At 46.6% G+C, this 19,040-nt stretch overlaps 2 protein-coding genes across 5 annotated transcripts; both read right to left on the bottom strand.

Annotated features, from left to right (window-relative positions):
* Positions 1 to 2,770: 2,770 nt before the first annotated feature.
* Positions 2,771 to 3,679, bottom strand: LOC124690225. The gene has a single exon (XM_047223639.1). It carries the CDS (start codon positions 3,677 to 3,679, stop codon positions 2,771 to 2,773), a length of 909 nt encoding a protein of 302 aa, XP_047079595.1.
* A 2,008-nt stretch (positions 3,680 to 5,687) lies between these two features.
* On the bottom strand, positions 5,688 to 11,987 carry LOC124692447 (ceramide kinase). 4 transcript variants are annotated; one of them, XM_047225828.1, is made up of 13 exons: positions 11,843 to 11,987; positions 10,999 to 11,157; positions 10,681 to 10,848; positions 10,499 to 10,591; positions 10,291 to 10,383; positions 8,798 to 9,059; positions 8,687 to 8,713; positions 8,488 to 8,572; positions 7,469 to 7,618; positions 6,958 to 7,059; positions 6,485 to 6,865; positions 6,133 to 6,199; positions 5,688 to 6,052 (listed from the first exon to the last, which is right to left on the bottom strand). In XM_047225828.1, exons 1-13 carry the CDS (start codon positions 11,939 to 11,941, stop codon positions 5,915 to 5,917), a joined length of 1,824 nt encoding a protein of 607 aa, XP_047081784.1. In that variant the 5' UTR covers positions 11,942 to 11,987; the 3' UTR covers positions 5,688 to 5,914. The 4 variants fall into 4 exon arrangements, with proteins under 4 accessions (XP_047081784.1, XP_047081785.1, XP_047081788.1 ...); XM_047225829.1 differs by lacking the exon at positions 8,687 to 8,713; XM_047225832.1 differs by lacking the exon at positions 11,843 to 11,987 and having other exon boundaries at positions 11,016 to 11,102.
* Positions 11,988 to 19,040: the final 7,053 nt, after the last annotated feature.

Raw genomic sequence — 19,040 nt, 5'->3', positions numbered from 1 at the left:
GAGGTTGGGAAGGGAGAATGGATGGGTCATAGCCGTGTGGTGCACCTATCGGTATTCGACGTGGTACATGTATTGTCGCTCGCAGGACGGTCCTTATGGGTCGGGTCCGACGTAGGTCTGTCAGGCGTAGTTTTGGGCCTCACACATTACCGGTAGGGATTCGGGGGCACCACCCTAATAGCCCTATTGAGGATATTCTTCGGCGTCGACGGAGTTGCTCTTATGGGTTATATGCCACCATAGTATTTGGAGGGGCCGCAGCCTAGGTTGACCCCCACTAAGGTTAGTCGTTGGGTCCAGTTGTGAAGCACGTTGGAAGTTGAGAATGAGGGGGGCAAAGGAGCACATGGATACGAGACAGTGGAGGAGCACCACGATGCAGGAAAGGACAGGGTCAGGGGAGGTGCAGTCGTGTAGGAAAGTTGCGGGTTGGGAGGAGATTTGGGAATAAACCCTTACAAGTAGGTCCCATCTGTCAATACTGTAAGGAAAATGATCCAATCCCCCCGGGGGATAAGACGCGATGCAACCTTCAGCTTCGTGGATCTCGGATGAGCATCATCGCATGTGCACGCTCTAGCGCCCCAGCAAGACGCATCATGGGTGGGCCCCCTGACCTTATCTCTTCGCGTCCCTCTCCCGCAAGACTATCTGCCCATGAGGCCAAGAAATCCATGCCATCGAGCTCCGCCGTAGCGCCCCAATCACGATGCCACGCTCCACCGTTGCGTTGTGCTTTGCCTCCCTCGACCTCCTCCTCTACCGACGCGCCACGTTCTCGTAGGCACCCATAGTGAGCCTCCCCTACGTGTGGTAGTCGACTCCCCTGACCCCTCCACGTGCAACACTCCGAGGTCGACGCCGCTGCTTTTCTGAGTTCGACGCCACCCAAGGTCCCGTCAGCGTACGGTGGTGGTGCTGGTGCGGACATGGCTGCTGCTACAAGGGTCGGTCGGGATTTCTACAAGAGGTGGTGGGGCTTGCTACATGGGCGGCCAGGCTTCGCTACAACAGGCAGCCAGACTTGCTACCGACGGTAGGCGGCGCTGCTCCGAGCGGCGAGAGGATTTGCTACAAGAGGAGGAACGTCTTGCTACATGGGGTATCGGGCCTTGCTACGTAGGTGCCATGATTTGCTACAAGGGTGGCGGCCATCCTTTCTACCGGTGGTTGATGTAGTTGCTACAAGGGGCGAGAGGCCTTGCTACAACAGGCACCCATGTTTGGTACCTATGGTGGTGGACGCCTTCGCTGCGAGTGGTGGGGGTCTTCTCCGGCGACGGATTCTTCGACTATGACACCTTGTTGCTGCAAGCGGTGGGTAGCTCTGTTAACAGCGGTGGAAGCCGCTGCTACAAGGGGTGTCTAGCATTGCTACCTAGGTGGCAATGTCTTCTCTGCTGATGGTGAATTTTCCCGCGACGGCGTCTTCTCCAATGAGCACCTTCTCATGCGACAATTGAGTTAGAGAAGAGCGACGGGGATAAGGGTCGACGGCGGACAAAATTCTCCGTGGGAGAGAGATGAGGTGCCAACGCGGGGGAGTGGTTCGTTCGTTGACCATGTATAGGGGACACGTGTCACCTCCTGAACCCTGGGGATGGGAACTCTAATCCACCTGGGGACGCCAATAATGCTAGACCTGCGTAAATAATTTTACGGGATAAACTTAGGGACGTGGATAGATTCGGTTGGTTCGGGTCTGGTTACCTCCCGTGATTCTCCCCCATAAGCACCACATAATCCTTTAAGCTCTATTATGTAACAAACTTCCCGTAGCTCTAGCTTTATTGACGGGTGGGGTGGGGTGGGGGGGGGGCGGCTCAGCATCGTCCATATTGTAATCGACAAAAATGTACTACTATAAAATAGGCGTGAAAATGGACTCACAATTTATTCTCTCCTCTCCTACACCAAACAAAGTTTTTGGGGTGTGTTTTTATCTTCCGCTAATGCGCCTTAGAGCATCTTCAGCAGTGGCGGAGCGTGTCGATCAAACTAGGTAGGGCCAATTTAATTAGCCCATGAGATAGGATGGGCCAATATTGTAACATCTACATATATTTTATTTTTTTATGGTCTCAATCTACTGTTTGAAAGAGAAATTGAGTTGGAAAGACTGGGCCACGGCCAAGGATGGTCTCCATGACGCGCCGCCCATGTCTCCAGTCGTGTCCCTCAAACGTGTCGGATCAAGCGTTTTGTTGGTGTGGAGTCTCCTCGAGCGAGTACAAGCGGCAGGCGTCCATCGTATTTTGATGCGTCCAATTCAGAAACCTCCTATCACGTATTGATCTTAGCAAGAATCCATGATTCGTACGTCAAGCTAGCAATCATGGTCCAGAATTCCAGAAAAGTCCCGATCATACCTAATTTGGTGTTATGCGAGATGCGTTCACAAAATTTGGTGACATGCGGATGCAAATTTCATCCAAACACTGATTCCGTTCACGTCCTAGCAACAAGAGATACACAGTGTATTTCCTCCAGGCAAAAGGTAACGTGATCTGTCTAAACAACACGATTAAACTTGTTAGTAGCACAAATATTGCGAAATTATTACTGAATGCAGTGAATGAACACTGGTTTCCATTCATTCACATCTTCTTTCCAGCCTCTAATATATGACGGCATCGATCAGGGCACTAAAAGAGAGAAGAAAATGATACATGAAGACATCATGGCGTTACAGAAGAAAAATGATAATCAGAAGTTGACGAATCACAAGCACGTCATCCGCAATGGAACGAAGCATGCATGCAGCGCATGCCTATGTCACGCGTGGCCGGCTCCTCTGCAGCCTGATCTGCTCCCTGAACTTGGCGATGAACTCGTCGGCCTTCCTGTCCACCTCGTCCCCGCACGCCGGCGCCGCCTGCGTCGCCAGCTCAACAAGCTCCTCATCGACAGACTCGCCATCCCCGTCGCCGGCGCCGTCGTAGCGGCGGTTGCGGCAGGCAACGAAGTCGCCGGGGAAGGACCTTTCTGACGACGGGGCGGTCATCTCTTCCGAGCCATCAGCATCCTCGTCCCAGTCGGTGCCCTCCTCCTCCTCCTCCTCCTCTTCCTCGTCTTCATTACACGAGGACTGGTCATTAGGCGACGGAGAATCGTAACCCGGGAACCCCTTGGAAACGGTGGACGGCGGCGTGGAGTCGAAGGCGTCGAGGACAGAGGGCGGCGAAGGAGCGGTGGGCGGCGTGCCGGCCCAGAATCCCGCGGTGGACGCAGAGCTGTCCGTCTCTTCGCCAATGCCGCCGTCGGTGTCGGTAGCGCCGCCGGCCTCGGACTCTTCGACAACGGGCTTCAGCCTCCGCACCGGCAGGGAGAACGGCCTCACGCTCGCGCCGTCCTCCCCGTCGTCGCCCGCCGCGTGGTCGGGCGCCACCACGACGAGCGGGTCGTCGGGGCGGTACCGCGAGCTCCACGCCCGGGGGGCGCCGTCGTCCTTGGCGGCGGCGTCGCCGTTGTTCTTCTGCTGCGCGAAGACGCCGTAGGTGACGACGAGGCCGAGGAGGAGGAGGTGTGGCAGCTCCCACACCGCCTGGGCCACGGAGGGCAGCAGGGAGAACACGGCGACGAGGACGGCGAGCACCAACGCCGCGGGCACGAGCGCGGCCGGGATTGGCTTCGTTCGGCTGGCTTGCGCGGGGGCTGGGGCTGCGGCGGTGCTCGCCATTGCGCGCGGGGAGGTGTGTCGGTCGGCTAGGTTAATTTGTGCGTCCGGTACTTTGGTGGTTTTGGCCGTGCTTTTGCTCTAGTGTAACGTTGGTGGTTGCGCACTTGGATTCCTTGCTTTGCCCCGAGGAGAAGCTAGCATGCACGCAGGCAGACACAGGCGCAGGCTGCATGCACGCGGCTAAGCCTTGGCTGCAAAGCAAGCAAGAGTGGACGCGCGGAGGAAGATGATGAAGCTGCTCTGCTGTTTCAAAGGCTGCTCGCCTCGCCCCGCGCGGCCGCTTTGGCATAATCACGCCCACACGCCACGGCCGGACGGCCGGTAATCTTCTAGCTTTTGCAAGTTCTAGACCGACCGAGAATTAAGTCAGTTCTAGGTCGGCTCAAATATTATGAGGTTTGGTATTACCTTAATTCTTAGTCAACTTCTAACTATAAAATTGCATTGTGATTTATGCTAGCATGAGTTGCGGCATGGGTATGCAACTGAGATATTTCTAGTTGCACAAAGGGTTGCAGCTAAGAAAAAAAATATGTGGACCGTAAAATTGCTTTGCGATTCATGCTAGTTATGAATTACAACATGGGTTGCAAGTGTCCAGGATTGTTGGATTACTCCCCAATTCATGATAATCATAAGTTGCAACTAAAATCACTTCTAAGTCGGCTCTAATATTATTAGGTTTGGTATTACCTTAATTCTTAGTCAACTTCTAACTATAAAATTGCATCGTGATTTATGCTAACATGAGTTGCAGCATGGGTATGCAACTAAGATATTTCTAGTTGCACACTGGGTTGCAGATAAGAAAATAATGTGTGGACCATCAAATTGCTTTGTGATTCATGCTGGTTATTAGTTACAACATGAGTTGCAAGAGTCCTTGATTGTTGGATTGCTCCGTGATTCATGCTAATCACAAGTTGCAACTAATATTCAATGACATCAAAATTAGCTTAATTCTAGTCAAAATTAGCTTAATTCTAGTCAACTGAGAATAAATCAGGTGCTATTAGATTTGCATTGTGATTCATACACGTGAGAATTCCACATGAGGATGTAATTGCGTGTACCTTTTAATTACACATGAATTGCACATAAAACTGTTTTTCCGAGAATTAAGTTATAGTTCTAGGTCCATCGAGAAGTAGCCTCGTCCAATCTTCTGCTACAACGGAATGATTAATCTGCAGCTTATTCTTCCTTTTGCTTTTCTCTGTAATAAGGAGGAACCGAAGTGTAATTTGACCAATGAAGATTATTTTCTTGCTTTGAGCACCATGGCAGATGCTGAGCTATCACGCCAAAGAGAGACAAAGATGATGATGATTTCTCGAGAGAAGCGAAAAGAGAAAGATGACTCTAGCGACACAACACAAACGCGACGGAATATGGGTCCCCGATTCGTCGCCGGGCGTAAAGAAACACTTGCCGCACCACAAAAGGCACCGACGACACCCATTCTTCCGGGGTCAGAAATCCGAAGGCCGCGTCGGTCGCTTTGTCTTGCTCCACGCCGACCGACACCCGCCACCAGTGCAGGTGAGGCGATCATTCTCCTCGCACGGTCGGCTCGAATGCATCTCCTCGTCTGTCACGCCACGGTGCACGTTGCACGCACACAGTTCCGGCACATGGATGCTACTAGCTGCAAGACTGCAAGTATGAGAAGATGGCCACATCATCAGAAGAACTGGTTTGACGCCAACAACACGGGGATGAACCACGATTCAGGCATTCAGTTGTGTCCAGAGAAGGAGTAAAGTCGTGCTGCCCACCGATGCCGACAACATCCAAAAATGACATCACGTGTGTTTTCAATTAGCTCAGCTGCAAAGTGGGCCGAAACAGGCAGCTTGTTCTCATTGTCGCCCTCTGCGCATCCACCAACCAAGAGTAGATCCTCACAAGAGAGTAAAACTTCAGCTTGTGTGCCGATACACGGAGTAAAAATTCAGGAGCCAAGTTTTTGAGTTACAGCGGGTATGTCCGCAGTCCACACAGCTTCTAGCGAAAACGGGGATTCATTCATGAGGGCAACCCCTAATCTTGCAGCATTACAACAACAGATGAAATTTCACTGTTTCTCTACTACTGCGTGGTGCGGGTACTGTAATATCCATATGTACAGGTGACTTTCTACAGGGTGGCCTACAACACAACTTTCGCATGTCCTCCCTTGGGACAAACAGAGGGTGAAAGGGATACTATAACTTATGCTGCAATGCTAGTTTGCTACACCTCTGGCCCTGATGCGAAGAGGTTGACAAGGCCCCGGCAAGCTTGGACGGACACCTCACTGGCCTGAAAAAGCTCTCCATCCAGGTTCCAGACACTTTCGTCGTGCAATGAGATGAAGGTAAATGCTTTTGTCTGCGGAAATCGTAAGATTTCACTAAAAGCAATGACATGAACATAGTAACAGGGGAGAGTAGAACAAAAGAAAGGGATACCTTATGATGTTCAACAAACTTGAAGGTTAGAGGGTCTGATCCCTTCTTGGTAAATTGTGTAAGGTGCCTGCAGAATGCATGTCCTCGTAAAAAAACATGCTCTAGGTATCCAGATACTTCAATTTTCTGAAAAGCTATATGCCTTGTGAGTCGTGACAATAGAACTTTCATTTTCTTAAAAAATGGGCAGACCACGGAGGTTTAGCTTTTGAAAGGTTGAAGCCTGACCAATCTTTATATGAAGTAACTCAGCCCAATTAAATAGTTTCAGGAATAGGTTTTGTAAGCACTTTGCACTGCGGTCTGCGGAGTACTATAAAATAAGATGGATAAGTTGCAACAGTATTCTTACCATAAGTATAAGGGAAGAGGGCAATCTCTAATTAGCAGAAGATGAAGATAACCATCTGAGAGGTGTGCTTCAGCCACTAGGCCATCGGGGGCTCTTTCGTTGCGACAGGAAATGACAGCTGCTCCAACACTGAGAAATCGCCCCTTGGACCAGACCCATTTCGGATTCTCAGGCCCAGAGCTGTCTGGAATCTCACCTTCTGAATTTTGTCCAGACGTTAAAGTTTCTTTGCATACAGAACAATTTGTTTGGCAGATGGTCTTGCGAGGTCTTTTCTGACGTGGTTGTAGTAGTTTTACTCCACTTGAAACATTCTCTGCTGATGCTGTAAGTGAATCAGTATTCCCATTCTCAAGAAAAGCCACTTTTGCCTCGTAAGATCTGAAAAATGGTTACTGTTTATCATTCTGTGATCTAACTGGAAAAAAAAAACAGATAACACCAGAAAGGGTCCAACAGCCACTATTAACCACCTGTGCTTCAGAAAGACCATTGTTCCAGAAAAATCATAACGTGCGGGGCCCATCCATCGGAAGTTTTCACTCTCCCTTATAACTTCTCCATAAAATCCATATCTAGAAGCAGATTCCAAAAAGCATCAACAATTGTGCAGAAGAGGAACCCATAGAGGGTTCATATATGATATACACATACCCTGACTAGGTAAAAATAAAACTATATGATCAATCCATGTTAAATTGCAACTTCATAAAAATCAGCGATCCAAATGACGCATCAAAACGAAGAACCTACTTACATCAAACAATGAAAGCAACGCTAAGTCTAGCTATGTTCAAGATTATTTAAGGAGATTAAGCTGAACATTGAAACTCCTGTAGGCTGATGTCGAAGTTGTTGTAGCATACATATGCTGGTAGTGCATATTAGTGCGTTTAAGAACTAGATGATCAGTAGTCATATCCATGGTTTTCTCCCTCAATTTATAGATAGCAGCTACATCATGTCCTAAAAGAAGTTACATACCCTGCAAATGAAGCCGCGTAGCGTACAGTAGGTAAGATCGCAGCCGATGGACTACTCTTCCATCTGACTACTTGAGCTATATCAAGCGACATCCTTCTACCAAGGATAATAAGCAGAGCTGATGTCACAGGATCACGCTCCCCAGTTGTGCTGCACAGATCGATAAGATGTTTACAACCAGAATAGAACCGGATTTGATAAGTATGTACACAAGGATATTTAGCTATAGCAAGCAAGCAAATGGTTATAATGACATGCACTGCTAGAGTTAAATGTATAAACCTAAGAAATTGTCTAAGATACATGATTGTTCCGAAAGATGTAGATGATGCTAATTTGGCAGGTGTGTCAATTACAGGATGCTTTGCTTCACAATGCTCCAATGGAGATGGACAGATGGTAATGGTGAAAATATCCACTACCATGTGGGATTATGACCAACTGACATAGTGACATGCAATGCAATATGGCTACAGACTAGAAGGGGAATGAATTGCATGAGGTACATAACAGCCTACCCCTAAAAATACAAACTCAGTGATTAGTACTGAGAAGTGTATAATCTGTTTGTACGTGAGTGTGGCGTTTTGGCGGCCGAGCTACATGTAGCTCTTTATTTTCAAAGTCTTAAAATTTGTATTTCAAAGTTTCAAATAAATCTGAAACAAAATCCTATAGGTAGCCAATGATGTACGCTACAATGGTGCAAAATCTCAGTGCAAACTGATTTGTATTCAAGGCTACACGAAATTGACAAAATCTGACAAAATTAGTAGTCTTGGAATGTATACTATTCACTATAAAATTTGTCAGAATTTGTCATTTTTGTGTAGCCTAGAATATAAAGTAGTTTGTATTGAGATTTTACACCATTGTACTATACATCATTGGCTATCTCTAGAATTTTGATTTAGATTTTTAAAATTTTGAAATACAAATTCTGAGTGTTTGGAAATAAAGGACTACGTGTAGCTCGGTCTCCGTTTGTACGGCTACAACTTAGGTGTCGCAATCAATACCTGAGAACGATAGCATCCGTTGAGCCAGAAGGAATTATGCCAAGCCTAAACCAATCATTTGGGAAGGAGACTGAAGGCACTTGATCTGCAGTATCACCAAGTTCAACATTACACAAAAGTGAGATCTGTCATGTCAGTGGCCCTCAAATTTAGCAGTTTTAAGATAGACAGAATAACTGAGTTTTGGTTACACATTGACCTCCACTGGATGGTTCTGTATTAGAGTCTGCAATCAGAAACATGCAAAAATCTTTACACGGTAAATTGCTCTACATAATATGCGGTGCATGTAAAACAAAAAGGGACATACTTAATGATGAGATGTCTAATCCAGGAGATTGTGCAGTTGAAAGAAGAGGTTCATGGTCATCAGATTTGTTCGAACCCCCAGGGAGCATGACATTTACAGCATCAGATGTGGGCATACTGTTGCTTAGCCCATCATTTCTATATCCTTGGTGTGTCTCAGTGCTTCCAACATAACCGAATCCCTCCGGAGTAGGCGGATATGAAGTCTTATGTCTCGAGCTTAGCAGCCCATTCAGAATTTCATTAAATAAACCATCACCACCCTATAAATGTGAAGGGAGCGGAGATAAAATTAGGATGAACATAGTAAGCTTAATAAGAGGTCCAAAAGAAGATAAAGTATAGGAGTTGTGTTCTGATTTCTCTCAAAATGCAGAATGGAATTACATTTTCATTTTTCAAACAGTAAACAATGGAAGGTTCCATTTGTCATATGAAAAAAAACTCTAGGACACGTGGGAAGTTATTTCTGTGAATTTTCCTACCAAAGACATACAGCTTGTTCACACTGATTTTAGATAGTGGTTGTTTATTAAGGAGGTACAATAGCCCTTTTGTCTGTAATTTCGTAACAGCCTTTTATCTTGCAAAATAAACTACACATGACTTGGTCCTTTCGTTTCAGAGGGCTCAAAAAGGTCTACTGCTGCTGGCGCACCAGCTAGCAGTGTGCTCGTTTCTTCAATTAATGTTATTTCGAGAAAACATGTTGGCGGATTAGATGAATTATTCAGAACGAGCAACTGAAAAGGGTTTGCGCCAACCAAGTGGTGTTACAGTTGATCTGGTTCATCATGGCTCCAGTCCACCTCCGTTCAGGACCAACCTGTCATCGCTGGTTCGGATAATCTCTCTGTCTTCAACATATAGACTGATATTTCCCAGTGCCCGGTGAGTGCCGATATTTTCCCTTATTTTGGATACAAAAGTTCTTGTAGGAAGGTCTCATGCTGGAGTTCCTATTTTAGGGCACTAATTTTCATCCCAATTAAGTGATTATTCAGTTGTAGTGCTGTCAAAAAAAATTATTTGCTTATGGAGATGTGCAGATTCAGTTTCACCTTATGGGGATCGCAATATGCATATTCCATTTTCAGTTCACTGTATTTTGGTTCCTGGTTATATTACCATTTTATCCGTACAAACATCAAAATCTTAAAGCAACAAACCCACACAGTCCAAGCTAAAGAACGAAGCTTGCTTTTGACTTGACATTTATTTAATAAAAATGAAACCATAGCAACGCACAGGCTTATTTCCTATCATTCTAACATAACTTCATAAATTATAGAAAAGGTACTAGAAAATGCCAAATTCTGGCTTCAGATCATCAATTATTGAAAAAAATGAAAATGAAAAATTCTAGCTGCGGATCACTGAAAAGGAAATGAAACCTCGTGAACCTCGTGACTAGCAAAATACTGCCCCATAAAATGCGAAGAGGTATAAGAATAGAAAAATGAACATAGTACCATAATAAATAAATCGACATACCACTGAAACAACACCATCAAATTTCTTGAGCTCTTTATCTGACAGTGATGCTAAGGTGTCATATGCATGTCCTGCTCTCTCCGTTGTTATCACCTGAAGATGTGTCACAAACTCATCAGCCAAAAAGGAAAGAAAATCAGGCATGAGCACTGTTACTCATATCTAACTCTTGTTGTCATTTATGCTTCCATCAGTAAAAAAGGTTTACCTTCGTATTCACTTTCGCTCGGTCAAATAAAGGAGCCACCACTTCCCAATTTTTGCAACCTCTACCTTTTCCACACAGTGGATGGACAAATACCTGCAGTGTGCTGAAGAGTTAATTAAACTAAATACTAAATATATCAGAGCAATGCTGCGTTAGATATGGAAGAAACACATCAGAACTACCAGCAGATTCTTGGGCCTATCCTGTTCACTATTTGTGCATGCACTGAGAATCTCAACCCAGTTTTTGCAGATCTCCGGGTCTTTGTGTCCAAAAAGATATTCACAAGGTACCCATGGAGAAGGTTGTTTTCTTGATCTGGTCACCACATGTACGGCAAATCGGTGCATCTGCATGAGAAACAGCTTTTGTGAAAAGAGCGCAATCATAAACATGAAGACATGCGGGGGAACTATAATAATGCTCTTTTAGTGGCAGAAGGCTTGGGCACAAAGTAAGGAAAACAAACTCTGCAAAATGACTAGAATGTATGCTATAACCTCATTATTTGTCTTGCCTTGAATGGCAATCCTTGGATTCCAAGGTCCACACACCGGGCCTTCACCGAGAAGCTCCACGGCATAGACATCTGCAAACTTGATTTGGCTCTCTAATTTTGGTTGCAATATTATGGATGTCCAACATGAAGAACTCGGTTCCTGCAAAAAAAATGTAGCATGATGAGCAGAAACCACAGAGGCAAATGGTAAAAAGGAAATACAACACCCTCCTGCAAGTACATGTCACTCCAAGAAAGAATGTAACCCTCAAGGAACCGGAAAACTTGCAACAACTATCCTGGTTGATAGAATTAGATGGGATGCATATGAAATGTCCTATTCACATGTTTGGCTCCCCACACCGTCTGGAACCCTTCCTTGAAGAGGAAAGCTGAGGTTGAGGTTGCGAATTGCGAAAAGATGGGTTCACACAGGCACGGAAGGATTCTTGGTTTTTAGTTTGGATACTTAAAGAAGATCATGTTTCAGCTGGCCAGTGGCCAGACCCTTCTTTCGTCACTCACAAATGCTACTTCTGTTGGAACAAAAATACTTAAATGTTGTCTGTCCGAGGTGGTGATCCTTCACAGTTTCACAGCTAGTATAATGTTCCCAACGCGGTTAACTGCAACTGTACCGAGTAGCCCTCTTTGTAAATCTGCAGCTGCTTATCAGCCAACTGTTCGATTCAGCCTCCGAAGCTGCAAATCTACGGCCCTACCAAGCAATCCGCCGAGAAAACCACAGAATCCCTTCAAATTAAGTGTACAAAACAGAATTTAGCCCCTAGGATCTGACAGCGAGCAGAGGCGGGCGGGAGGTCCGTCAGCATCGGGAGGCGTACCGGGTGGAGAGGCTGGAAGGAGAGGCCGTCGTGGCCGAGGGTGACGGTGACCTCTCCTTCGCCGCCCAGGAACAGCACCTCGCCGCCGTCGCCCTGCATGGCCCCTCTCCTCTCTTCTGCCGCTACTGAGCTCGATCGTATGTCGCTCTATAATTTTCCGTTGTGCCGCTGCTTGTTCGTCTTTTTCTTTTTCTCGGTTCGATTGGTGCGTGTGCGATTGGGTTGGACTTGACCCGGTCCGTGTTGGTTGCTTCCTCTTGCTTGCTCGAAGTTCCTGGCCGGAGGGCGGATTGTGACGGCCGCCCGTGCAGTCCGCAGCCGTGCTAGTTTGATCCGGAGGGGGACATGTGAAACGGTAGCAGTCAGAGCATCCCCACTTTCGTTGGCCTCCCACGCCAAAATCTGGACAAAACTACCATCAGTTCGTGGGGAGAACCATATTTCCACTCGTTCACCCGGAGTTCAGCGGACAAAGTTGAAATTCAAACAAGTCGTCGTCCCGCTACAAATTCGATCGGCAAAAGGATCAGCCATAGATCGGCGATCTTAGGGAAATTACACTAAAACAGGGGCGTCGGCAGTCCCGTCTGGCACGGCGGTGTCACACACCGTGATCGAAGCTGTGGCCGACGCCGCGGCCGCAATCGACGTTGAAGCAGCGGCAGTCGATGTCGTAGAAGGTGAGGACGACGAGGTAGGCGCCGGAGATGACGAAGAACTGGCCGGAACGGGTCGGAGGATGTCGCTGCGATGTCCCTCGTACCAATTCCTCATCTCCTCGTCCATCAGTTTCGTGTTGCCGCCGCCCATCAGGAACGCCAAGTCTGTGTTCCTCTTCTTCCTTCCCTTCGGCGGCGGGTTGACTTCGGCGACCTCGACTTGGGTTGGTTCTTCCTCTTCTTCTTCTTCGACGGCTTGGCTTCCGTCGGCCACATCCTCCACCCACCGGTTGCGCTCCGCGATAGCTGCCGTCGCTCTCGCCTCCTCTTGTGTGAAGAACCCCGGAGTCGATCATCTCGTTCATCACCTCGTCGTTCGGCGCTGCCGTCGCACCGAACGGGAGTGGCCCTCGTCGCAGGGTCGGCGAGAAGCCCTCGTTCAGGTTGCCGCCGGCAAGATCGGGCGGCGACGGCGTGAACCTGGACGGTTGGCCGTAGGTCGCCTCTTGAACATGGCAGGCGAGGACGGGGAGAAGCTCGAAGGGGAGAAAGCCGACGGGGAAGTGCTTGTACCTTGGATCGGCCAGTGGCCGAGGAACATGGCGGCGCCGCCACCGCCGCGAGGATGTCCCATGCTCATGGCCATGGAGACCTTCCTCGCTTGTTCGTCCTCCGCCGCCAACGCCACCCTCTTCGCATTGAGTTTCTTCTCCCTCTCCGCCCTGGCGCTTGTTTCGACCTGTCGTCGGAGCTCGTCCGCCGCCCACTCGGCATTGGACACACCCGGCGGCCGCTCCTTCTTCGGCCGCGACTTTCTCGGCTTCGGCGGCATGGTGGTGGACGAGAAAGAGGAGGAGGAGGGGAATGGAGACGGCTACACAGATTCGGCGGGAGAGAATGGGGATATGCAAGCAAATTGGAGGGAAATCAACAGGATTTGGCGGTCCAGTCGCCGACTACGAGGGTCCACACGACTCTTTCGCGCCAAATTCTTTCGTCTGGAGTCCCCGAGCGCGCCTCGGGGGACCGGGGATGGCGTGGGCTCGCCGGATGAATTTAGGCCCAAATCCGGACGAAATCGAGGAACCGGGGGCGTGACTGGGCCGAATTACGCCGTCCGGATGGGAAAACCGTCGCTCGGGGGCCTCGTCGGGGAGACGAGTGGGGATGCTCTCAACATCTCTATCTCTATCTCTACTACTTAAAAAGAACGAAGTGTTCCCCTTCTCCCACTACTTTCATCGTCCTTTTGGTCATCCGTCCCACCAAAACAGGGAAAGTCTCACGCTGCAATCCAGCAATCAATCAATCAATATCACTCACGCTGCAATCTAGCACTTTGGTCATCCTATTTTTTAGAATATCAACTCGCGCATTTAATCAGCATGGGTCGCTTTAGGAATCATCAGCCCAGAAATCACGCTATGGTAATCTCACAAATTACCTTCCTCAGACATTTACATAATAAACCCCTAAATTTCATAAGACCATTTCGTCCTCCCACTAAACCACAAGATTTCAGAAAGTTTCCAAAATAAATGACGTGTACCCAAACTCCATGATTTCATCCTGCATAAATCCCATAAACACACCGCTGAAATCCACATATTTGAAAAATAGAATGGGAAGACTCCATATTTTCAGCCTACATATTTGGAAAATAAAATAGGACGTCTAGTAAGTTTCCATGATTTCAGCCTATATAAATCTCATTAATACATCACATCCACATATTTGGAAAATAAAATGGGACGCCCGGAGACAATTATCTCTCCTTTTGTTCCCCAAAAATCACCATCGCTTTGATCTCCTAGACTCCGAAACATCCCTGGCACATTGTGGCGGCGCTACACGAGCCTGTCGGTCGCTGTGGGCGAGTCTCTCCGGCACCGCCGCCTCGATCCTGCACGCGTCGTCGACCGCCAAACACACGACCCTGCTCATCGCCACCGCGCGAGTCTCCGCGACACCGCCGCCTCGATCCAGCATGTCGTCGTCCGCCACGATCCAGTAAGCGATACCTCCATTCGAGCCTACCTGCCGATGTCGCGCGAGTCCCAACGGTGCCGCCGCATCGACCGTCAACGTCGTCGGTCTCCACGAGCCAGCACACGAGGCCGCCACGAGATCATAGCCGCCTCTATGTACCGCAACATGCCGACCTGATCAGAGACCACGGCGGCTGGCCAACTGATGGTAAATGTTTTCGCTACATTGACAAGATCCAGAGATGCCTCCGATGACAACAAATTCGTTCTCACAGGTTGGTACCTCCATGCTCCTCATATGCATTTCTGCCTCCATCCTCGTCCTCCTCCGCTCTGCCAGGCCATGCACGAAGCGTTGGGGGCGAGGAATCGCTCGCCAATTTCTAACTGCGTCAGGCCGATTTAACTTCAAACTCATGCTCTGCCTCGTCATTGTCGTCCCCGTCAAGTTCTACAGGTAGTACTCGTGGCCCTCGAATTCTTCTCGATCTGCATATTTGTGGATCCTAGAACGAAGATTGAATTCAAGCTCTAGGTACTTGTAAGTGAGCATCCATGTGTGGGTTGTATCGAGCTCAGGTAGGCCGCCGACACGGGATACATCCACACCCCGCTCCAGATCGTATCCACGACATTCTAATAACGTGAAGTCGATTTCTCTTCAAGTATTTAATTTAATGCCTCTGTGGTGTATTTGTTGTTCTGTGTGACCATTGTGCAGCTTTGACTATTGACACTTTTATAATTGCTAAGGACATGGTCAAATACTGCTTTTGATTCACGTGAACGGAAGAACTTTGGGGTTGTGCATTGTAATGTTTCAGAATCTAACTGGGCTCGTAACCATGAGGGACATAATAATCTGTTTACTTAAATTTGCAAGATACATAACAGTCCTACCATTTTACATATGCTCTCTTCTGAATCGTTCATCTTTTTAATCAGGAAGCACCCGCTATTATTTTGGGTAATCTGAATAGTTCATCTATCTATAATCGTTTCACACTAGCGTGTAGTTTTACATATGCTATGCATAGATGATTCGTCTACTTGAGTAGGCGAGTATCACCACATGAGTATATCTGATAAACTTGGTCTACTCGGCAATTGAAGATATTTTGGGTTTATTTCTCAAGTGTGAGAACTACTTCTCTATTAAGATTATTTAATAGTTTGGGCCAGGTTTAGAGGAGTACATAGGCTTTCAATTAATTTATTGGACACTGATACTTTTGTAACATCTCAATTTTTACGATAGCCAGATGGGCAATCCTCTCCGAGGAACTCAAATCCTGAAATGGTGATCTTCTGGTAATCATGATTGTTACTTGAGTTGTCTTTATGATCTATATTATGGAATTCGAAGTATCGGGCTGGGGTGCTCTTTAGCTCGCGATCTTGTGTCACTTCCTCCTCCGGCGCCACTTCCTCCTCTGGCTTCCTCGAGGAGATCGGCGAGGAGGAGATCAGTCGATGCGCCATTGAGGCGTCCAGGGAGATGATGACACGGCCCTGACCCCACTGATGGCCACGGGCCACGACATCATCGGATCTTGCCGTCCCAGGACCCGAGGACGGCGAATTGGTCGGAGGAGCTGATGACACGTGCTCGCGTGGAGGGAGGATAGGGCTAGCACTAGCTGATCAACAACGGGGTGCGTCAAATATGGTGTTTCTTTCTAAATCATCACATAAGGTACAACTGTAGGTTAATCACATCATTTCCTTTTTTTTTCATGGAACTAGCCACGGGTATCAACCAGATTATCATGAGTAGGTACCGGTGTATGCTAGACATCTATGGGGAATTCAGGTAATAAGGCTCAATACTGCTATACTAGCCAACACATTTTTATTTATGAATGAATTATCTTTTGGCTTTTTCTCTTGGTTTTATATCAACAAATGTTTAAAGTTGTCTTTATTTCTATTTCTATCATAAAAAGAATGTGAGATCAAGTTCAGACAGCATTATGTAGTTAGCTTCTATAACCGAATGATAGATATAGATATTAGATCGTTTTGTACTGATAAACATTGCTGAGTTATGTGCAAAAATTTGGAGCATTAAAGGAAAAAAATATTATAGATCTACTGAAGACCTTTTTTTATTCTGCTTCATTCTGACCCTCTTTCTGCTTGCATATGTACATCTATATGCTAGGGCTGTGGTCAAAGTACAAAGGTTGTGAGGATGTGTGCATGTAGAGGGCTAAAGGCAAGAGCTACGTACCTCTCCATGTTCCCGTTCCGCAGTCAATTATATTTCAGATGTGATGGTCGATGTGGGCCTTTTCTCCTCTTAGAACCAGAAAAATATGTTCTTCCTCGAATTAGCATCCTGATTTAGTTCAGTTTTGCACGTTACAGTCGTGGCCAGGTCTCGATGTGTTGAACTGCAGTGTTGATTCTATTAAGCTATTGTGGTAAACAATAATGTTTTTCGTCTTGATTGAAAGCATTTCAGTAAGGCCAGATGGATAAATTAGGATAATTAAATGGTAGGTAGAAAAAGCGAGATATTTGCGCCCCTAATCGAAATCTCAAAAATATGGATGTTTCTATTACTCTGTCTATGTAAATAAAAAAATATACATTCTCTTAGATACATTCTCTTTTACATTTGCAACTTGCATGTGTCTTGAAGACAACCTTAGGCTACTTAGAAACAATCTTTCACTTTAAACTTTACGTCATGTATGAAACATGATATTATTTTTATTTATTTTAGGGTCTTTTCTAAACATGTAACCGTCAAGATGTATATGGATTAAAAATGAAATTAGTCAAAGGAAGACAGCTTTGATTTCAAATGCATATTAAAGTTGTTTTTTGAAGTCGCCTGCTGCAAGATAGGAATGAAGTGAAATCTTGGCATGCAGAGATAATTATTGGTTGTTGCCTTCATGCATATGATGTAGAATTACATTTCATATTGATCTATCTTTTAGGCAAAGTATTTTTCTTGCAATATTATCTAGCCATCTCTTTTCATCGTGTGAATTTGCAGTGTGTTTTCTTTGCATATGCGGTAAAAAATTCTATATTGTTTCCCGTGGCAACGCACGGGCATTTGTACTAGTATCTAGAGAAAACAAAAAACATGAATATAAGTGGTACGTATAATACATTATTTTTTATCGTCATCCCTAGCAATAATTGAGAACTAATTATATTTTAATAGTAATTATGTTGTGAGAGAAAATAAATGGTACAATGGAGAAAATAGCCTTCTCTATCTTGCAAGGGATTATCCTTTAGCTAATGGATAACAATATTTTCTTTCTTTATTATCTTTCCTCCAACTAAGTAAAAAAAATTGAACGTGGCAACCATGAGTGACGACTGACGTCACGTCATTGTACATGCCATTATATCTGATTACATAAGGAAAACTGGAGACATAATAATAGAGATACAAAAACATGCGAAAATCATATTGGTTGTCTTCTTTCTTCGACTATTCAACGACTGTTGGAGCTTAAAATATGCACTCAACAATCAGAAAAAGACTGGAGCACGTGCAAACAGCCTCGCGAATCGGGTCTTTGAAGACCACAATATAGCCACTCGCCGAGAACAATAAGATCAAATAATCATTGAAGGAACATGGCCTAAGGACACACCCCAAGCAACATAGACTTGCAGTCATTCGCCACAACTCCAGAGGGTTGGATAAACATAACATTGCCGCATACCCAAATGAACAAAGAGATCGAACATGTCGCACAACAAACCAACTACAACTTTCCTTGAATACCACACTAACTCGCAAGATCCATGCAAATCCAATGGATATGGCACAACACATACCCCCACTATCCCATCGCCAACGCCAACGCCATATTGAACATTGACGAGGTAGACAGAGGCCAGAGAGATCTTATTCAAACGCACAATTGTTGTCACCACCTTGCCGAAGCCACAAGGGAGACTGAAACCTAACAAAAACAAGGACCTGGAAAAATCAGAACACACAAGAATAGGTCCCCATCCTCTTGCTGCTGACGAGATCATTGGATTGGAGAGGGTTTTAGAAACAATCTATGGTTTTTCTAGTAGTTACCAGCTAATCAGCAGCTACATGTCTCGTACGCCTTTGCCTGAGAGAACGCTTAGGAGGTAATTAGGGTTTCTTCGTCTCCTGTCGGTGCCGCCAATGATCTGCCTCGCTTCTGTGGCCTTCAGGCCATGGAGGCGGGGTGGATCACGGCATGGTCGGCGGGAGGGCTCCGTTCCACTGCTGTCGACACGGTCTAGAGGTTGAAAACAATGTTGTGGTTCTGCGAAAAATACTACTATGTTGTTGTGTGAGTTTAGTTTTACCACGCGGGTTTCCTGCTCAGGCCCAACCAGAACCAGCTAGCGAGCCCAGCCCAACCAAGTTTTCCCTCGAAATGCTAAATATTGGACTTTGGAGTTTGGACAGCAGCGCCAGCCACAGCCTCCTCCAAATTCTCGTCTCTCTCCCCTTTCCCGTCGCATCGCCAAAGTTCAAAATCTACGCTCTCACTGCGCCGATCCGCATCCGCTCCACTGCCAGCCAGATCA

Source organism: Lolium rigidum, chromosome 2 (assembly GCF_022539505.1).
Source record: "Lolium rigidum isolate FL_2022 chromosome 2, APGP_CSIRO_Lrig_0.1, whole genome shotgun sequence".
NCBI lineage: Eukaryota > Viridiplantae > Streptophyta > Magnoliopsida > Poales > Poaceae > Lolium > Lolium rigidum.
The sequence above is the reverse complement of the archived record's forward strand: the minus strand, read 5'-3'. Positions and strand labels throughout refer to the sequence as shown.